Raw genomic sequence first — 18,692 nt, forward strand, 5'->3', positions numbered from 1 at the left:
CGGCGTGTCCGAGGTGCTCTTTAGGGCACGGTCGGTGCAAGTCCTGCATATTTCCCTTGTGATGATCGTCGTCAGAGTCGGAGTTGTCGGTTATTCGCGCGTGTGGCCTTCTGTTGGCATGCGCCGCCATGGTTTTTGTGCAGTTGTTTGCGGGTTGGCTTCGACGATGAAGATCTACGGTGAAGTCGGAGTCGCCCGTTCGGAGGTAGCCGGTGATGACGATGACGCTTGCGACTGCTCGGCGGATGCCTTTTCCTCTTTGTAGCTATGTGATCCCATGTCAGTGGCCAGGTTGACCGGTGATACCAACTTTATATGGGTTGGATTGTATCGGTTTTAGCCTGATTTTCCGTCAATTAACTGGGTAATTCTCACTCCTTCTTAGTTAATGGAAATGACAAGTCTTTTGCCTTGTTTTAGAAAAAATTCGTGAGATCAGTGGATTTGTTATCCATGGCCTTCGTAAATGTTATTGCCCGTTCCAAACATACGCTAAATGCACCTCAGCTTGATCCATCCTCATAGTTAATGTGAATTTGAGTGATCTATTTTGAAGTGGAGGGAGCAGGTATAATCGATCGGAGGCTTAATAGTTACGGCTAAGTTCCGCGGCCGGCCTGTGCAACTGCGTCATCCATCCTTCTCAACAGAAAGCATTTGAAAAGACATCGATGAGCAGGCAAACGTGCTGCCTTTTACAGCCAACCAGACCTCAAGACCCAGAAAGTGGGACACTGCTGGTTGCAAGCCTCCAAAAACCTTTGCAACAAGAACCATTTAAAAAAAAACTTTGGCTTTGGCAATAAAATATGCTGCACCATGAGCCAATTATTGAAGCCTTTTCATCCATGCATGGATGCACATGGCAAATTGCTGGTTATGGTAAACAAACACAATACAATATAGTACTACTACCTCTTTTGCATTGCCTTGAGCTGAACTAAAGCTCACCTCACCTCACCTCACCTCACCTAGGCATGCATGCATAAACTAAGAGTTCCCTGAGACATGGCGGGCTGTCTCTCACTGATCTCAGCTGCAATCTTTTTATATGTTCTTCTGTGTACGTTGTGTTTGGTTGGGTAGTAGTACTTGTCTGGCAATGACCAAAAGATAGCTAGTGTGATCATATATTCATCCTCCTAGATTAATTAGCTGCTTCCCATCTAAATTCTAAACTAATCCAATCAAATGACGTACATTGCCAAGAAAGCACTGATCAAATCACTCGAGATCATCGATAACGCGTTGTTTAATCATATCATGCATGATATACTCCATGATGGGGAACAAGCCCATCATCTGTCTGTATTAACCGGTATATACTATGTGCATGTTGAGTATGTACATACATATATGTGCAGATCACAGAGATCTTCTTGGCTTGCCCTACCAACTAAAGACATGTTGCATTTTATGCAGACAGCTCTGTGCCAACTTTGCACTGCATATCTCAACCGCTTTCTCTACCCAATAATGAACTCGATCTCAATCTCGGATTGATCATATCTTTATCTTTAAGGCTGTGCAAATCACGCAATATCTATTAAATAAATTAAGCAGACCAATGAGATAATGCAGAGGAGCTAGATAATACTACTATTCTTGCATGGATGACTCACGCACGAGTCAGCGAGAAGATATGCATGCATGTATACCGGGATATGATCTCATGCGTGCACTATACTAATCAAAATATTTCAAAGCGGGATTTTATGGGATATTTTGGAAAATAATATAGTACTACTAATGAGATGCTGGGACTTGTCATATATATATGGAATTAGCTGCGAAGATCAGACCTAAAATTCATGATTGATTAATTGATGCAGACAGTTCAACATGGCAGGAAATAGTAATGCATATATATGTGACATATATATTCGTCCATTTTTCTGCATAGAAGAATTAACTGAAAATCCATACTTACATGCAGCAAAATCTTATTATAAGTATGTATCCTGGTTACTGCCCTCATTATTTCATCAGTGTGATCGGGATTGAGCAACAGCAAGTAGCTAGCTAGCAACCAAAACTTGCAAACCTGTGGCTGAGAAATCCTCGTCTCCATGCATGCACGCACGCATGCGTGCAACATATATCTATATAAGCTGATCATATGCATGCATGCACACCATCGTAACGAGCAATTTCTCACCATGAATTTCTCTCTCAGTTTTCAGAATATAAAATCATCCAAGGAAAGGGCTGATCGACTTGCTTGAGCAGGCAGCTTAGCATTCTCTCTTGGTGACACTATTTCGATCGTCGGAATTATTGGCGCCGTAATGTTGGCGCAGCGACAAGTTGAGCCGCCTCACGATCTCCTCCACCGTTGAGTTGAATCCCTCTTCCACCTGAAATCAACCAAAGTTGCACTAGGTAATTAATATTGATCAGTTAATTAAACATGCCAGATATGTACTGTATTTGGGTTATAATTCATATGTATGCATGCATGTATACCACAGTGTATCTCATGTAATTTTGTGATGTGCCACGTATATCATGTGTACATATACCTCAAGCATTTCCCAGCTAAGGCGATTCACATTGTTTAAATACACGTTAATTGCGTGAATGTGTAGCCTTGCCTTGAGATCAAATTATGAGATGCTGCAATTTCATTTTGAGACAGCGGAATGAGATCCTACAGTTTATTCTCCCCAACCTCACTGGGAAAAAAAAGTAGAAATTGTGTGTGCCAACAAGTTTATCATTCCATTTGACTGATTTATTACCTATTCAACGACCCAACTGCATGAAAAGTGCACATTTAATTAAAAAAGTACAGAAGAAAAAGTTCTATCCGGCTGATCTCTTAACTATGATCTTATCCGATATAGCACGCTTGAGTCCAACAACAAACCTGCTGATCGATCAATCACTTATCAAGCTACCTCTTGGTGAGTTGTCTTCAACACACACAGATCATATCTCCAAGTTTTTTAATCCTATATCATAAACATGAAACCCAAAAACTAATTCTTGGTTGATCAAATATCTACAGCATATATAGTGGCCTTTTATTTTTCCAGAGATCTATAAGGATGTCCCATTTGGGGTTGTCACATCTCCGGATCCGGTCACACAGCTTTCTAGCTATAATGGAGTTCACATGCATGGAGTAAAGTACCTGCCCATACAAACAAATGCAATGAATAGAGATGTTCAGAGATAAATGTACAAGTGGGTTATTACACGAGATGCCTAAATAACCCAAAAATAGGGGCTTCGTGATATATATTGTTGATTCAGTACTGTTGTGTCATTTCAGTGTGTTGGAGTGTCTTCTCCTTTTTGAGAGACACGTTTTCTTGACAGTAAAATTATGGTTTTTGTGCAATGAGAGACCGAGAGCACCACCGCGTGCCACTTCAAAAAAAAAACAGACGAATGCAACCATTCTGCACTTACTGGTTAATCTCCAAGGGACTTGCTTGACCCTACAAACTCCATTATCAGTGACAACTTTCTTAGGGCATCAACAATTTATATACTACAAATTGCTCGTCCCTCCTTTTCCAGTTTAAAAGGGCCACACATATCCCTAAATCAACGATTTTACCAATCTAATACTAATTGTATGCCACAAAAATTATACCATTAGAAAATATAACCTTTGAAGTTTCTAATGATATATTGTTTGTGATATATAACTCATGTTATGTTGGTTAATTGCAGATCTAGGGGTACACGTGGGACTTTTAAAACAGAAAGGGCCGGGGGTAGTATTACACATGTGCTTAATGAGTGTTCCTGGGAGAAGCATCAACGATCCATCTTCGAATTATCCATTGCCACACACATTTTTGTTTCTTACACTATGGATTGGTTGAAGGCGATCCAATGTTACAAGATTTGATGACCACATATGGCCAACGTCGGCTAGGAAAGCTAGCTAGCTAGGAGATATTATTTGATATCATCTTGATATTGAATTATTGATACATTGCCCTTTGTCGAAAATAAAGGAGAGACGGGAAACCAGAGCAGACTTAAAATTACTAAAATTTATGAAGAAGAGATCTTTAACACCCCATTCTACACCCCTTTAGAAGGCAAGAACTAAAACGTGTTTACTACTCCCTCTGTTTCTAAATATAAGTCTTTTTAGATATTTCAATAGGAGACTACATACGGAGCAAAATGAGTGAACCTACCCTCTAAACTACGTCTATATACATTTATATGTAGTTCATAGTGAAATCTCTAGAAAGACTTATATTTAGGAACGGAGGGAGTATTTCGCTAAGCACCTCGTATTGTCAGATTAGTAGACGAGGATGAGGTGAAGTGCAATTTTGCTACATCTAAGTCGCATGATATTTTCTTATGTCTAAGTAGGAGTAGATGGCATGAGCCATCCCATGTCACGGTGTTTAGATTCACGAGGACGTACGTGGCCGGGTGGAATTAATGATCAAGATCAGATCAGATGGTAAGAAAATCTTATTCGACTTACCACAGTGCAATTTGCACTCGATCTTGACTCCATATATAACTCACTTCTTTATGCAAGTACGGAAATATGAGCAGACACTTGCTTAATTAGCTGCTGCTTGCCTTTGCGGTGATGGTGATGATGGCGGTGTCGGCGGGGAAGGGCATGACGCTGGTGTGGGTGATGGCGAGCCGGAGCTCCTCCACCTCCGCCAGCACCCTCACCAGCAGCCCCCTCGCGTTCTTGCAGTGGATCCGCACCAGCACGGTCTTCTCGCCCGACACCCGCACCTCGATCTCCGGCAGCCCGCCGTGGCTCGACTCGCCGGCGTCCTCGTCGTCGTCGTCTTCGTCGTCCGCCTTGATCTTCTTGCTGACGAGCACGGCAGACCGGATGGTGGTGGTGGTGGTGGCGGCGGCGGCGGCGCTGTCGTCGTCCTCCATGGTCTTCACCTTCTCCTGCAGCTCCCTCACGTACTTCACCGCGTCCCCAAGAATCGTCGCCTTGTCCATCTGCACATGTCGGAGAGACCAGTTCATCAAGGAGTAGATCAAAATTCTTAGTCTGCACATACAATCTTAATAAATCTGCCCAAGTATAGTTAAGCTGCAGATGGTTAAGAAGAAGATTTAAGCGCGTGGAATGAAATCGAGAAGGACGAAGAGGAGCAAGGAACCTTCTTGAGGTTGGGGATGACGGTGGAGAGCTCGATGAAGCGCTGGTTGATCTTCTCCCGGCGGCGGCGCTCGGCGATGATGTGGTCCTGCACGGGCCCCGGAGAGGCAGACGGCCCGGCCGTTGTGCCCTGCGCGCTGGCCCCCGATCTCCTCCCGGCGGCGGGCGTACTGTGGCCTCTGGGGGCAGGGGCCGGCCGCGGGGAGATGTCGATGTCAGCCGGCAGCTGCGCGGACGCGGCGGCGGCGCTGAAGTTCCAGCTCATGGGCCTGCTGCTGCTGGTGGCCCTGGTCCTGGCGCGGGCCGTGTGCGGGGACCACCCGGGCCCGGCGGCGGCCGCGTCGTGGTCCATGGCGGCGCCGGGGCTGTCGCCGGAGCTGGTGCTCCAGCTGCTGGGCTGGTGGTGGTCCACCTGCACCCTCAGGTCCCTGACGCCGGCGCCGGCCGCCGTGGACTCGCGGAGCGCCTGCAGCGAGGGGAAGGCGGCACCAGCACTGCTGCCACCGGAGCTGGAGCCAGCAGCACCACCGTATACAGGAGGAGCCGCGGCGGCCGCAGCAGCGTGGTACTGCTGCTGGTCCAGCGTGTTCATCGCCCACTGCATGAAGTCGTCCATGGCTCCTCAACCTCAACCTCGATCGACCGATCCCTGCAGGAACAAATCAATTAACACTCACTACTCCATGAATCAACAACAACACATCAATCCCATGCATGGCAGCCCAGCTTGATTGGACTCTAGATGATGAACTCAACAAGCACAAATATATCCCTACGATTGAACTGCTCGCTCCTCAAATACCTGGCTTCAGATCTCTTCCTCCCTCTCCCTGCTCTAGAGTGAGAGGGAGAGAGGAACTCTAGCTAGCTAGAGAGAGAGAGAGAGAGAGAGAGAGAGAGAGAGAGAGAGAAAGCAAAGCTGAATTGAGGGAACAAATACGAAAAGAATAGTTTTTGGTTGTGTGTCCTACGAGCTAGCTAGCTACCAGTATTATACTTGTGAGGGCATTTCACATCGCACCCCACAGATAATACTAAATACTATATGTGTGTGTACAGGATAGCTTCTGTTCCACTGTTTTCTTGGAACTGTTGTACGTGCGCGGTTAAAAATCTACCGGCACGTACTAGTAGTACATACTCCAGTACATAAGAGGATAATGCCAACCATATATAGATATTGTTCCAGTGAAAACAGTGTCACTAGATCTCATCGTTTTCACCTTGTGTACCACTTACCAACATGAAAAGTAAATGTCCAATTTCATCACATTTTCGTTGTACATTTAGCTGGATAAGATGCATATCAAATAGTACATTCAACAACGCTTGGCATGAGTGATTCGCAATCTAAAAAAGCAATCAAGAAGAAAAAAACATTATAATCAAGTCCACACAACTCAACTAAAAAAAACGGCCCCTACACAAATACTACAAACTACTGTACACATGTGTTGAGCGATGCGGGCTTTAAGAGTCAACTTCTGAGCGCCTGGTATATTATTCAATCAAACTAGCTGCGTGCGCGCTACATGTAGTCTGCCATTCTTAACTGGTTGTTAATCGTGGAGGGTCCATCAGTGACCATTTCTAGGGTTCACATCGGAACACGGTTCTCTCGAACGGGGGCCGCTGCCGCCCGTCCACACATGCTTTGAGATTGGTGAGCTGTTTTAGTTTTAGTTTTTACAATACATGGCGTGTATGATTCTGTACTATTTGGAGAATGCAAGGACATACATGTCAAGCTGTGAATATTTATGAATTATTACATATTTTTGATACAATAAAGTGCTTGGTATATGTAAGAGATATTGATCCTGAAATTGATTGAAATTATACATGTCAATAATTATGAATTATATATGTAAATATTTTAAACGGGCAATTCTTTGGAAATATTAAACAAAATAAAGGATCGATCAATGACCATTTCTGGGGTTCACACGGAAGCTGGATTTTCTAGTGGAACCACCGAATATTATGAGATTGGTGAAATATTTTAGCGATTTTCCAACACAATGTGTGCACCATTTTGTATCACTAGGTGAATACAAGTACATGCTCCATGTCCCCACTTGGACACGCCAAAATTGTGTGAGAAATATTCATGAATGATATTTGCAAATCCTTTTGAAATAGTGAAATGGTTGGTACCTATACAAAATATTTCTTAAATTGATTAAAATATGATTGAAATAATTGTAATTTATGTGAATATTATGAATACATTTTTACATTTTTGGAACAATAAAAATGTTTGGTACATGTATAAAATATTTATGGAAGTTACTGAAATAAATAAATATTGCTTTATATTGGTAAACCTTTTCCGAAACAATGAAATATAACTGAAATAAATAAATTTTCAATATAAATGATCTTTTGAACATGTAATCATTGAAAAAATGTAACAACTATTTTAAAATCATTATTAGGACCCATCAAGTGTTTCCAAAATACAACAAAAACCAAATAAAGGATTCCAAAATACAAGAGAGCATAAATGCTGATGCCTGGCCATTGTTGAGCTAGAGCTACTGCAAAAAGACCTTAGATCTATTAATTAAACTAGCAGACACCCCTAGAAAATAAAGAAAATACGTCAAAGTCCCTAAGGGGCAGTCGTCTTCTTCGTCATGAAAGGGCTAATGACTGGAGGTACTTGATTGATCAATCTCACTCATTACAACAGTAACTTTGATGGCTCATACGTAGTACTCGACCTGCCTCTACCCCATTGCTTTGCAATTAATTAACAAATTACTAGAAAAATAAGCCTAGCTTATGGTTAGGTTCTTTCAGGTGGAACCAGCCCACCCTGGGGTTCAAGCCCTTCACTTGATACAGGTGCTCGTATATTTTCTGGATTTGCTCCAAGTTCTCTGACACTATTATTTTAGTGGAATGGTGTGCTATTATTTTAGTGGAATGGTGTGCTTGCCGAGTATGAGTGTTAGACTGTGTATAGCTTCTGTACCTATGTATGTATATGGTACATATTGTAACACAATCATTATATATAATGAGATAAGCCACCCCTAGAGGGTTGTGCTGGTTCCCCAAAACTTATTGTCTTACATGGTATCACGCTAGGTTACGATCGCTTCCGCTTCTAAACCCTAATACCCGCACCGCCGCCGCTGCCTTCACCGCCGCCGCCGCGCCACCAATCGCGCCGCCGCCATGTCGAGCGCCGCCGCCACCGGTTCCACTGCTGCGGGCTTCCTCCCGGCCTCTCTTGCGGCTCTGCTCAACCTCCCGCTCGATGCCGTCTCTGTTCCGGCTCCGATCGGGACAAGGAGCATCGGCTCCGTCTTCTCCACGCCGCCGGCGCCCTCGCTTGGGCGTGACCTCGTGGTCCACACCGCGGCGCCGCCGTCCGCTGCGGACTCCGCAGGCGTCGTCCTGCCGCTCCTGCCGCAAGCGGATCACACTGCCCCGCTGGCGGGGTTGGCGGCGTCCGCCCCGGCCGCGGGCCTTGCGGCGTCCGCACCGGCCGCGAGCTTTGCGGCGCCCGCCCTGGCTGCGGTCCCGCCTCCTCCCGCATCGGCTTCGGTGCCTCCGGCTGCCTCCATGGTGTTTGCACCCCAGGCAGCCTCCTCGATGGGATTGTCTTCGCCGCCGCCGTTTCACTTCGGTCATCTCATCACCATCAAGCTCTCCGCCGACAACTACATCTTCTGGCGTGCGCAGGTTCTTCCGCTCTTGGGGAGTCACTACCTGCTAGGCTACGTCGACGGATCGCTTCCCTGCCCACCCGCGCTGGTAGACAGCGTGCACGGTCCGGTCTACAATCCGGCCCATCGCGTCTGGACGGGCAGGACCAGGCGAACCTCTCCTCCATCCAGGGGTCGCTCTCGCCGGCAGTTGCCGGCCTTGTTGTCTTCGCGAAGACGTCTCATGAGGCCTGGACCATCCTTGAGCGCACCTTTGCAGCGCAGTCCCAGGCTCGTGTCTCTGCACTCCGTCGTCAGCTTGGAGAGTGTCAGAAGCTTGACTCCACTGCCACTGAGTTCTACAACAAGGTCAAGGGCCTCGCCGACACATTGGCCTCCATTGGACAGCCCCTCACCGACTCCGAGTTCAACTCGTTTATTGTCAATGGTCTTGATGAGGAGTATGATGCCTTAGTCGAGATCATCAACGAGCGGGGCAACTCGACACCCATGCTGGTGTTGGGGAACGTTGCAGAAAAACAAAAAATTTCCTACTCGTTTCACCAAGATCATCTAGGAGTTCATCTAGCAACGAGTGATTAGATGCATCTACATACTTTTGTAGATCGCGAGCGGAAGCGTTCAAAAGAACGGTGATGATGTAGTCGTACTCGACGTGATCCAAATCACCGATGACCAGCGCCGAACGGACGGCACCTCCGTGTTCAACACACGTACGGAACAGCCACGTCTCCTCCTTCTTGGTCCAGCAAGGGAGGGAGGAGAGGTTGAGGGAGATGGCACCAGCAGCAGCACGACGGCATGGTGTTGATGGAGCTGCAGTACTCCGGCAGAGCTTCGCTAAGCACTATGGAGGTGGAGGAGGTGTTGGAGAGGGAGAAGGAGGCAACCAAAGGCCAAGGCGTTCACGTATGAAGTCCCTCCTCTCCCCCACTATATATAGGAGGGCCAAGGGGGGGTGGCCGGCCCTAGGAGATCCAATCTCCTAGGGGGTGCGGCGGCCAAGGGGGGTTTCCCTCCCCCCCAAGGCACCTAGGAGGTGCCTTCCCCTCCTAGGACTCTTCCCCCTTCAAACCCTAGGCGCATGGGCCTATGTGTGGCTGGTGCCCTTGGCCCATTAGGCCAAGGAGCACCCCCTACAGCCCATGTGGCCCCCCCGGGACAGGTGGACCCACCCGGTGGACCCCCGGGACCCTTCCGGTGGTCCCGGTACAATACCGATAACCCCGAAACTTGTCCCGATGCCCGAAACAGGACTTCCCATATATAAATCTTTACCTCCGGACCATTCCGGAACTCCTCGTGACGTCCGGGATCTCATCCGGGACTCCGAACAACATTCGGGTTACTGCATATACATATCCCTACAACCCTAGCGTAACTGAACCTTAAGTGTGTAGACCCTACGGGTTCGGGAGACTAGCAGACATGACCGAGACGACTCTCCGGTCAATTACCAACAGCGGGATCTGGATACCCATGTTGGCTCCCACATGCTCCACGATGATCTCATCGGATGAACCACGATGTCGAGGATTCTATCAACCCCGTACGCTATTCCCTTTGTCTATCGATATGTTACTTGCCCGAGATTCGATCGTTGGTATCCCAATACCTCGTTCAATCTCGTTACCGGCAAGTCACTTTACTCGTACCGTAATGCATGATCCCGTGACCAGACACTTGGTCACTCTGAGCTCATTATGATGATGCATTACCGAGTGGGCCCAGTGATACTGCTCTGTCATACGGAGTGACAAATCCCAGTCTTGATCCATGTCACCCAACAGACACTTTCGGAGATGCCCGTAGTCTACCTTTATAGTCACCCAGTTACGTTGTGACGTTTGGCATACCCAAAGCACTCCTACGGTATCCGGGAGTTACACGATCTCATGGTCTAAGGAAAAGATACTTTGACATTGGAAAACTCTAGCAAACGAACTATACGATCTTGTGCTATGTTTAGGATTGGGTCTTGTCCATCACATCATTCTCCCAATGATGTGATCTCGTTATCAATGACATCCAGTGTCCATAGTCAGGAAACCATGACTATCTATTGATCAACGAGCAAGTCAACTAGAGGCTCACTAGGGACATGTTGGTGTCTGTTATTCACACATGTATTACGATTTCCGGATAACACAATTATAGCATGAATAAAGATGATTATCATGAACAAGGAAATATAATAATAATGCTTTTATTATTGCCTCTAGGGCATATTTCCAACAGTCTCCCACTTGCACTAGAGTCAATAATCTAGTTACATTGTGATGAATCGAACACCCATGGAATTCTGGTGTTGATCATGTTTTGCTCTAGGGAGAGGTTTAGTCAACGGATCTGCTACATTCAGGTCCGTATGTACTTTACAAATCTCTATGTCTCCATCTTGAACATTTTCACGAATGGAGTTGAAGTGACGCTTGATGTGCCTTGTCTTCTTGTGAAACCTGGGCTCCTTGGCAAGTGCAATAGCTCCAGTGTTGTCACAGAAGAGCTTGATTGGCCCCGACGCATTGGGTATGACTCCTAGGTCGGTGATGAACTCCTTCACCCATATTGCTTCATGTGCTGCCTCTGAGGCTGCCATGTACTCCGCTTCACATGTAGATCCCGCCACGACGCTTTGCTTGCAACTGCACCAGCTTACTGCCCCACCATTCAAAATATACACGTATCCGGTTTGTGACTTAGAGTCATCCAGATCTGTGTCGAAGCTAGCGTCGACGTAACCCTTTACGACGAGCTCTTCGTCACCTCCATAAACGAGAAACATTTCCTTAGTCCTTTTCAGGTACTTCAGGATATTCTTGACCGCTGTCCAGTGTTCCTTGCCGGGATTACTTTGGTACCTTCCTACCAAACTGACGGCAAGGTTAACATCAGGTCTAGTACACAGCATGGCATACATAATAGAACCTATGGCTGAGGCATAGGGGATGACGCTCATCTCTTCTATATCTTCTGCCGTGGTCGGACATTGAGCTGAGCTCAATTTCATACCTTGTAACACAGGCAAGAACCCCTTCTTGGATTGATCCATATTGAACTTCTTCAATATCTTATCAAGGTATGTGCTTTGTGAAAGACCTATGAGGCGTCTCGATCTATCTCTATAGATTTTGATGCCTAATATATAAGCAGCTTCTCCAAGATCCTTCATTGAAAAACTTTTATTCAAGTAGGCCTTGATGCTGTCCAAGAGTTCTATATCATTTCCCATCAAAAGTATGTCATCTACATATAATATGAGAAATGCTACAGAGCTCCCACTCACTTTCTTGTAAACGCAGGCTTCTCCATAAGTCTGTGTAAACCCAAACGCTTTGATCATCTCATCAAAGCGAATGTTCCAACTCCGAGATGCTTGCACCAGCCCATAAATCGAGCGTTGGAGCTTGCACACTTTGTCAGCATTCTTAGGATCGACAAAACCTTCCGGCTGCATCATATACAATTCTTCCTTATGGAAACCATTAAGGAATGCCGTTTTGACGTCCATTTGCCATATTTCGTAAACATAGAATGCGGCAATTGCTAACATGATTCGGACGGACTTCAGCTTCACTACCGGTGAGAAAGTCTCATCGTAGTCAACCCCTTGAACTTGTCGATAACCCTTAGCGACAAGCCGAGCTTTATAGATGGTCACATTACCATCCGCGTCTGTCTTCTTCTTAAAGATCCATTTATTTTCTATGGCTCGCCGCTCAATGGGCAAGTCAGTCAAAGTCCATACTTCGTTTTCATACATGGATCCTATCTCGGATTTCATGGCTTCTAGCCATTTGTCGGAATCCGGGCCCGCCATCGCTTCTTCATAGTTCGAAGGTTCACCGTTGTCTAACAGCATGATTTCCAAGACAGGGTTGCCGTACCACTCTGGTGCGGAACGTGTCCTTGTGGACCTTCGAATTTCAGTAGGGGCTTGATCAGAAGTATCTTGATCATTGTCATTAACTTCCTCTCTAGTCGGTGCAGGCACCTCAGGAATATTTTCTTGAGTTGCGCCATTTTCCAGTTCAAGAGGTAATACTTCATCAAGCTCTACTTTCCTCCCACTTACTTCTTTCGAGAGAAACTCTTTCTCCAGAAAGGACCCATTCTTGGCAACAAAGATCTTGCCTTCGGATCTGAGGTAGAAGGTGTACCCAATAGTTTCTTTTGGGTATCCTATGAAGACGCATTTTTCCGACTTGGGTTCGAGCTTTTCAGGTTGAAGTTTCTTGACATAAGCATCGCATCCCCAAACTTTTAGAAACAACAGCTTAGGTTTCTTTCCAAACCATAATTCATACGGTGTCGTCTCAACAGATTTCGACGGAGCCCTATTTAAAGTGAATGCGGCAGTCTCTAAAGCATAGCCCCAAAAGGAAAGCGGTAAATCGGTAAGAGACATCATAGATCGCACCATATCTAACAGAGTGCGATTACGACGTTCGGACACACCATTACGCTGAGGTGTTCCAGGCGGCGTGAGTTGTGAAACTATTCCACATTTTCTTAAGTGTGCCCCAAACTCGTGACTCAAGTATTCTCCTCCACGATCTGATCGTAGAAACTTGATTTTCCTGTCACGTTGATTTTCAACCTCACTCTGAAATTCCTTGAACTTTTCAAAGGTTTCAGACTTGTGTTTCATTAAGTAGATATACCCATACCTACTTAAATCATCAGTGAGGGTGAGAACATAACGATAGCCACCGCGAGCCTCAACACTCATCGGACCGCACACATCAGTATGTATGATTTCCAATAAGTCGGTTGCTCGCTCCATTGTTCCTGAGAACGGAGTCTTGGTCATTTTACCCATAAGGCATGGTTCGCACGTGTCAAATGATTCATAATCAAGAGACTCTAAAAGTCCATCAGCATGGAGCTTCTTCATGCGTTTGACACCTATGTGACCAAGGCGGCAGTGCCACAAGTATGTGGGACTATCATTATCAACCTTACTTCTTTTGGTACTCACATTATGAACATGTGTAGCATCACGTTCGAGATTCATAAAGAATAAACCATTCACCATAGGAGCACGACCATAAAACATATCTCTCATAAAAATGGAACAACCATTATTCTCAGATTTAAAAGAGTAGCCATCTTGAATTAAACGAGATCCCGATACAATGTTCATGCTCAAAGCTGGCACTAAATAACAATTATTAAGGTTTAAAACTAATCCCGAAGGGAGATGCAGAGGTAGCGTGCCGACGGCGATCACATTGACCTTGGAACCATTCCCGACGCGCATCGTCACCTCGTCCTTTGCCAGTTTCCGCTTATTCCGCAGCCCCTGATTTGAGTTACAAATGTGAGCAACTGCACCGGTATCAATTACCCAGGAGCCACTACGGGCACTAGTAAGGTACACATCAATTACATGTATATCACATATACCTTTTGTTTTGCCGGCCTTCTTATCCGCTAAGTACTTAGGGCAGTTCCGCTTCCAGTGACCGCTTCCCTTGCAATAAAAGCACTCAGTCTCGGGCTTGGGTCCATTCTTTGGCTTCTTCCCGGCAGCTTGCTTGCCGGGCGCGGCAACCTCCTTGCCGTCCTTCTTGAAGTTCTTTTTACCCTTGCCTTTCTTGAACTTAATGGTTTTATTGACCATCAACACTTGATGTTCCTTCCTCACTTCTACCTCTGCTGATTTCAGCATAGCAAATACTTCAGGAATGGTCTTTTCCATCCCCTGCATATTGAAGTTCATCACAAAGCTCTTGTAGCTTGGTGGAAGCGACTGGAGGATTCTATCAATGACCGCATCATCCGGGAGATTAACTCCCAGCTGAGTCAAGCGGTTATGCAACCCAGACATAGTGAGTATGTGCTCACTGAAAGAACTGTTTTCCTCCATCTTACAGCTGAAGAATTTGTCGGAGACTTCATATCTCTCGACCCGGGCATGAGCTTGGAAAACCATTTTCAGCTCTTCAAACATCTCATATGCTCCATGTCTCTCAAAACGCTTTTGGAGCCCCGGCTCTAGGCTGTAAAGCATGCCGCACTGAACGAGGGAGTAGTCATCGAAACGTGCCTGCCAAGCGTTCATAACATCTTGTTCTGCAGGGAGAACGGGTGCGTCACCAAGCGGTGCTTGTAGGACATAATCTTTCTTGGCAGCTATGAGGATGATCCTCAGGTTCCGAACCCAGTCCGTATAGTTACTGCCATCGTCTTTCAGCTTAGTTTTCTCTAGGAACGTGTTGAAGTTGAGGACTACGTTGGCCATTTGATCTACAAGACATATTGTAAAATATTTAGACTAAGTTCATGATAATTAAGTTCAACTAATCAGATTATTAGTGAACTCCCACTTAGATTAGACACCCCTCTAGTCATCTAAGTATTACATGATCCGAGTTAAACTAGACCGTGTCCGATCATCACGTGAGACGGACTAGTCAACATCGGTGAACATCTTCATGTTGATCGTATCTTCTATACGACTCATGCTCGACCTTTCGGTCTTCTGTGTTCCGAGGCCATGTCTGTACATGCTAGGCTCGTCAAGTCAACCTAAGTGTTTGCATGTGTAAATCTGTCTTACACCCATTGTATGTGAACGTCTGAATAAAACACCCGATCATCACGTGGTGTTTTGAAACAGCGAACTGTCGCAACGGTGCACAGTTAGGGGGAACACTTCTTGAAATTAGTATGAGGGATCACCTTATTTACTACCGTCGTTCTAAGTAAACAAGATGCAAAACATGATAAACATCACATGCAATCAAATAATAAACGTGACATGATATGGCCAATATCACATAGCTCCTTTGATCTCCATCTTGGGGCTCCATGATCATCTTGTCACCGGCTTGACACCATGATCTCCATCATCATGATCTCCATCATCGTGTCTCCATGAAGTTGCTCGCCAACTATTACTTCTACTACTATGGCTAACGCGTTTAGCAATAAAGTAAAGTAATTTACATGGCGTTTCACGATGACACGCAGGTCATTAAAAGAATAAAGACAACTCCTATGGCTCCTGCCGGTTGTCATACTCATCGACATGCAAGTCGTGAATCCTATTACAATAGCATGAACATCTCATACATCACATATAGATCATTCATCATTCATCACAACTTTGGCCATATCATATCACAAACCACTTGCTGCAAAAACAAGTTAGACGTCCTCTAATTGTTGTTGCAAGTTTTACGTGGCTGAATTAGGGTTCTAGCAAGAACGTCTTCTTACCTTCGTTAAAGCCACAACGTGATTTGTCAACTTCTATTTACCCTTCATAAGGGCCCTGTTCATCGATTCCGCTCCAACTAAAGTAGGAGAGACAGACACCCGCCAGCCACCTTATGCATCTAGTGCATGTTAGTCGGTGAAACCGGTCTCACGTAATCGTACGTGTAAGGTTGGTCTGGGCCGCTTCATCCCACAATACCGCTGAAGCAAGAAAGGACTAGTAACAGCAAGAAAGTTGACAAATCTACGCCCACAACAAATTGTGTTCTACTCACGCAAGAAGAACTACGCATAGACCTAGCTCTGATACCACTGTTGGGGAACGTTGCAGAAAAACAAAAAATTTCCTACTCGTTTCACCAAGATCATCTAGGAGTTCATCTAGCAACGAGTGATTAGATGCATCTACATACATTTGTAGATCGCGAGCGGAAGCGTTCAAAAGAACGGTGATGATGTAGTCGTACTCGACGTGATCCAAATCACCGATGACCAGCGCCGAACGGACGGCACCTCCGTGTTCAACACACGTACGGAATAGCCACGTCTCCTCCTTCTTGATCCAGCAAGGGAGGGAGGAGAGGTTGAGGGAGATGGCACCAGCAGCAGCACGACGGCGTGGTGTTGATGGAGCTGCAGTACTCCGGCAGAGCTTCGCTAAGCACTATGGAGGTGGAGGAGGTGTTGGAGAGGGAGAAGGAGGCAACCAAAGGCCAAGGCGTTCACGTATGAAGTCCCTCCTCTCCCCCACTATATATAGGAGGGCCAAGGGGGGGTGGCCGGCCCTAGGAGATCCAATCTCCTAGGGGGTGCGGCGGCCAAGGGGGGATTCTGGATTTGCTCCAAGTTCTCTGACACTATTATTTTAGTGGAATGGTGTGCTATTATTTTAGTGGAATGGCGTGCTTGCCGAGTATGAGTGTTAGACTATGTATAGCTTCTGTACCTATGTACGTATATGGTACATATTGTAACACAACCATTATATATAATGAGATAAGCCACCCCTAGAGGGTTGTGCTGGTTCCCCAAAACTTATTGTCTTACATGGTATCACGCTAGGTTACGATCGCTTCCGCTTCTAAACCCTAATACCCGCACCGCCGCCGCAGCCGCCGCCGCCTTCACCGCCGCCGCCGCGCCACCGATCGCGCCGCCGCCATGTCGAGCGCCGCCACCACCGGTTCCACTGCTGCGGGCTTCCTCCCGGCCTCTCTTGCGGCTCTGCTCAACCTCCCGCTCGATGCCGTCTCTGTTCCGGCTCCGATCGGGACAAGGAGCATCGGCTCCGTCTTCTCCACGCCGCCGGCGCCCTCGCTTGGGCGTGACCTCGTGGTCCACACCGCGGCGCCGCCGTCCGCTGCGGACTCCGCAGGCGTCGTCCTGCCGCTCCTGCCGCAAGCGGATCACACTGCCCCGCTGGCGGGATTGGCGGCGTCTGCCCCGGCCGCGGGCCTTGCGGCGTCCGCACCGGCCGCGAGCTTTGCGGCGCCCGCCCTGGCTGCGGTCCCGCCTCCTCCCGCATCGGCTTCGGTGCCTCCGGCTGCCTCCATGGTGTTTGCACCCCAGGCAGCCTCCTCGATGGGATTGTCTTCGCCGCCGCCGTTTCACTTCGGTCATCTCATCACCATCAAGCTCTCTGCCGACAACTACATCTTCTGGCGTGCGCAGTTTCTTCCGCTCTTGGGGAGTCACTACCTGCTAGGCTACATCAACAGATCGCTTCCCTGCCCACCCGCGCTGGTAGACAGCGTGCACGGTCCGGTCTACAATCCGGCCCATCGCGTCTGGACGGGCAGGACCAGGCGAACCTCTCCTCCATCCAGGGGTCGCTCTCGCCGGCAGTTGCCGGCCTTGTTGTCTTCGCGAAGACGTCTCATGAGGCCTGGACCATCCTTGAGCGCACCTTTGCAGCGCAGTCCCAGGCTCGTGTCTCTGCACTCCGTCGTCAGCTTGGAGAGTGTCAGAAGCTTGACTCCACTGCCATTGAGTTCTACAACAAGGTCAAGGGCCTCGCCGACACATTGGCCTCCATTGGACAGCCCCTCACCGACTCCGAGTTCAACTCGTTTATTGTCAATGGTCTTGATGAGGAGTATGATGCCTTAGTCGAGATCATCAACGAGCGGGGCAACTCGACACCCATGCTGGTGTTGGGGAACGTTGCAGAAAAACAAAAATTTTCCTACTCGTTTCACCAAGATCATCTAGGAGTTCATCTAGCAACGAGTGATTAGATGCATCTACATACCTTTGTAGATCGCGAGCGGAAGCGTTCAAAAGAACGGTGATGATGTAGTCGTACTCGACGTGATCCAAATCACCGATGACCAGCGCCGAACGGACGGCACCTCCGTGTTCAACACACGTACGGAACAGCCACGTCTCCTCCTTCTTGATCCAGCAAGGGAGGGAGGAGAGGTTGAGGGAGATGGCACCAGCAGCAGCACGACGGCGTGGTGTTGATGGAGCTGCAGTACTCCGGCAGAGCTTCGCTAAGCACTATGGAGGTGGAGGAGGTGTTGGAGAGGGAGAAGGAGGCAACCAAAGGCCAAGGCGTTCACGTATGAAGTCCCTCCTCTCCCCCACTATATATAGGAGGGCCAAGGGGGGGTGGCCGGCCCTAGGAGATCCAATCTCCTAGGGGGTGCGGCGGCCAAGGGGGG

General features: G+C 47.3%; 1 protein-coding gene across 2 annotated transcripts; it reads right to left on the reverse strand.

The window, feature by feature from the left end:
• Positions 1 to 1,234: 1,234 nt before the first annotated feature.
• LOC119307056 (transcription factor NAI1-like) lies at positions 1,235 to 6,067 on the reverse strand. Of its 2 annotated transcripts, XM_037583141.1 has the most exons (4): positions 5,922 to 6,067; positions 5,121 to 5,768; positions 4,567 to 4,956; positions 1,235 to 2,357 (listed from the first exon to the last, which is right to left on the reverse strand). In XM_037583141.1, the coding sequence occupies exons 2-4, from the start codon at positions 5,733 to 5,735 to the stop codon at positions 2,235 to 2,237; spliced, it is 1,128 nt and encodes a 375-aa protein (XP_037439038.1). In that variant the 5' UTR covers positions 5,736 to 5,768; positions 5,922 to 6,067; the 3' UTR covers positions 1,235 to 2,234. The 2 variants fall into 2 exon arrangements, with proteins under 2 accessions (XP_037439038.1, XP_037439039.1); XM_037583142.1 differs by lacking the exon at positions 5,922 to 6,067 and having other exon boundaries at positions 5,121 to 5,910.
• Between the last annotated feature and the right edge of the window lie 12,625 nt (positions 6,068 to 18,692).

The sequence above is a fragment of the Triticum dicoccoides genome, chromosome 5B (assembly GCF_002162155.2).
Source record: "Triticum dicoccoides isolate Atlit2015 ecotype Zavitan chromosome 5B, WEW_v2.0, whole genome shotgun sequence".
Taxonomy (NCBI): domain Eukaryota; kingdom Viridiplantae; phylum Streptophyta; class Magnoliopsida; order Poales; family Poaceae; genus Triticum; species Triticum dicoccoides.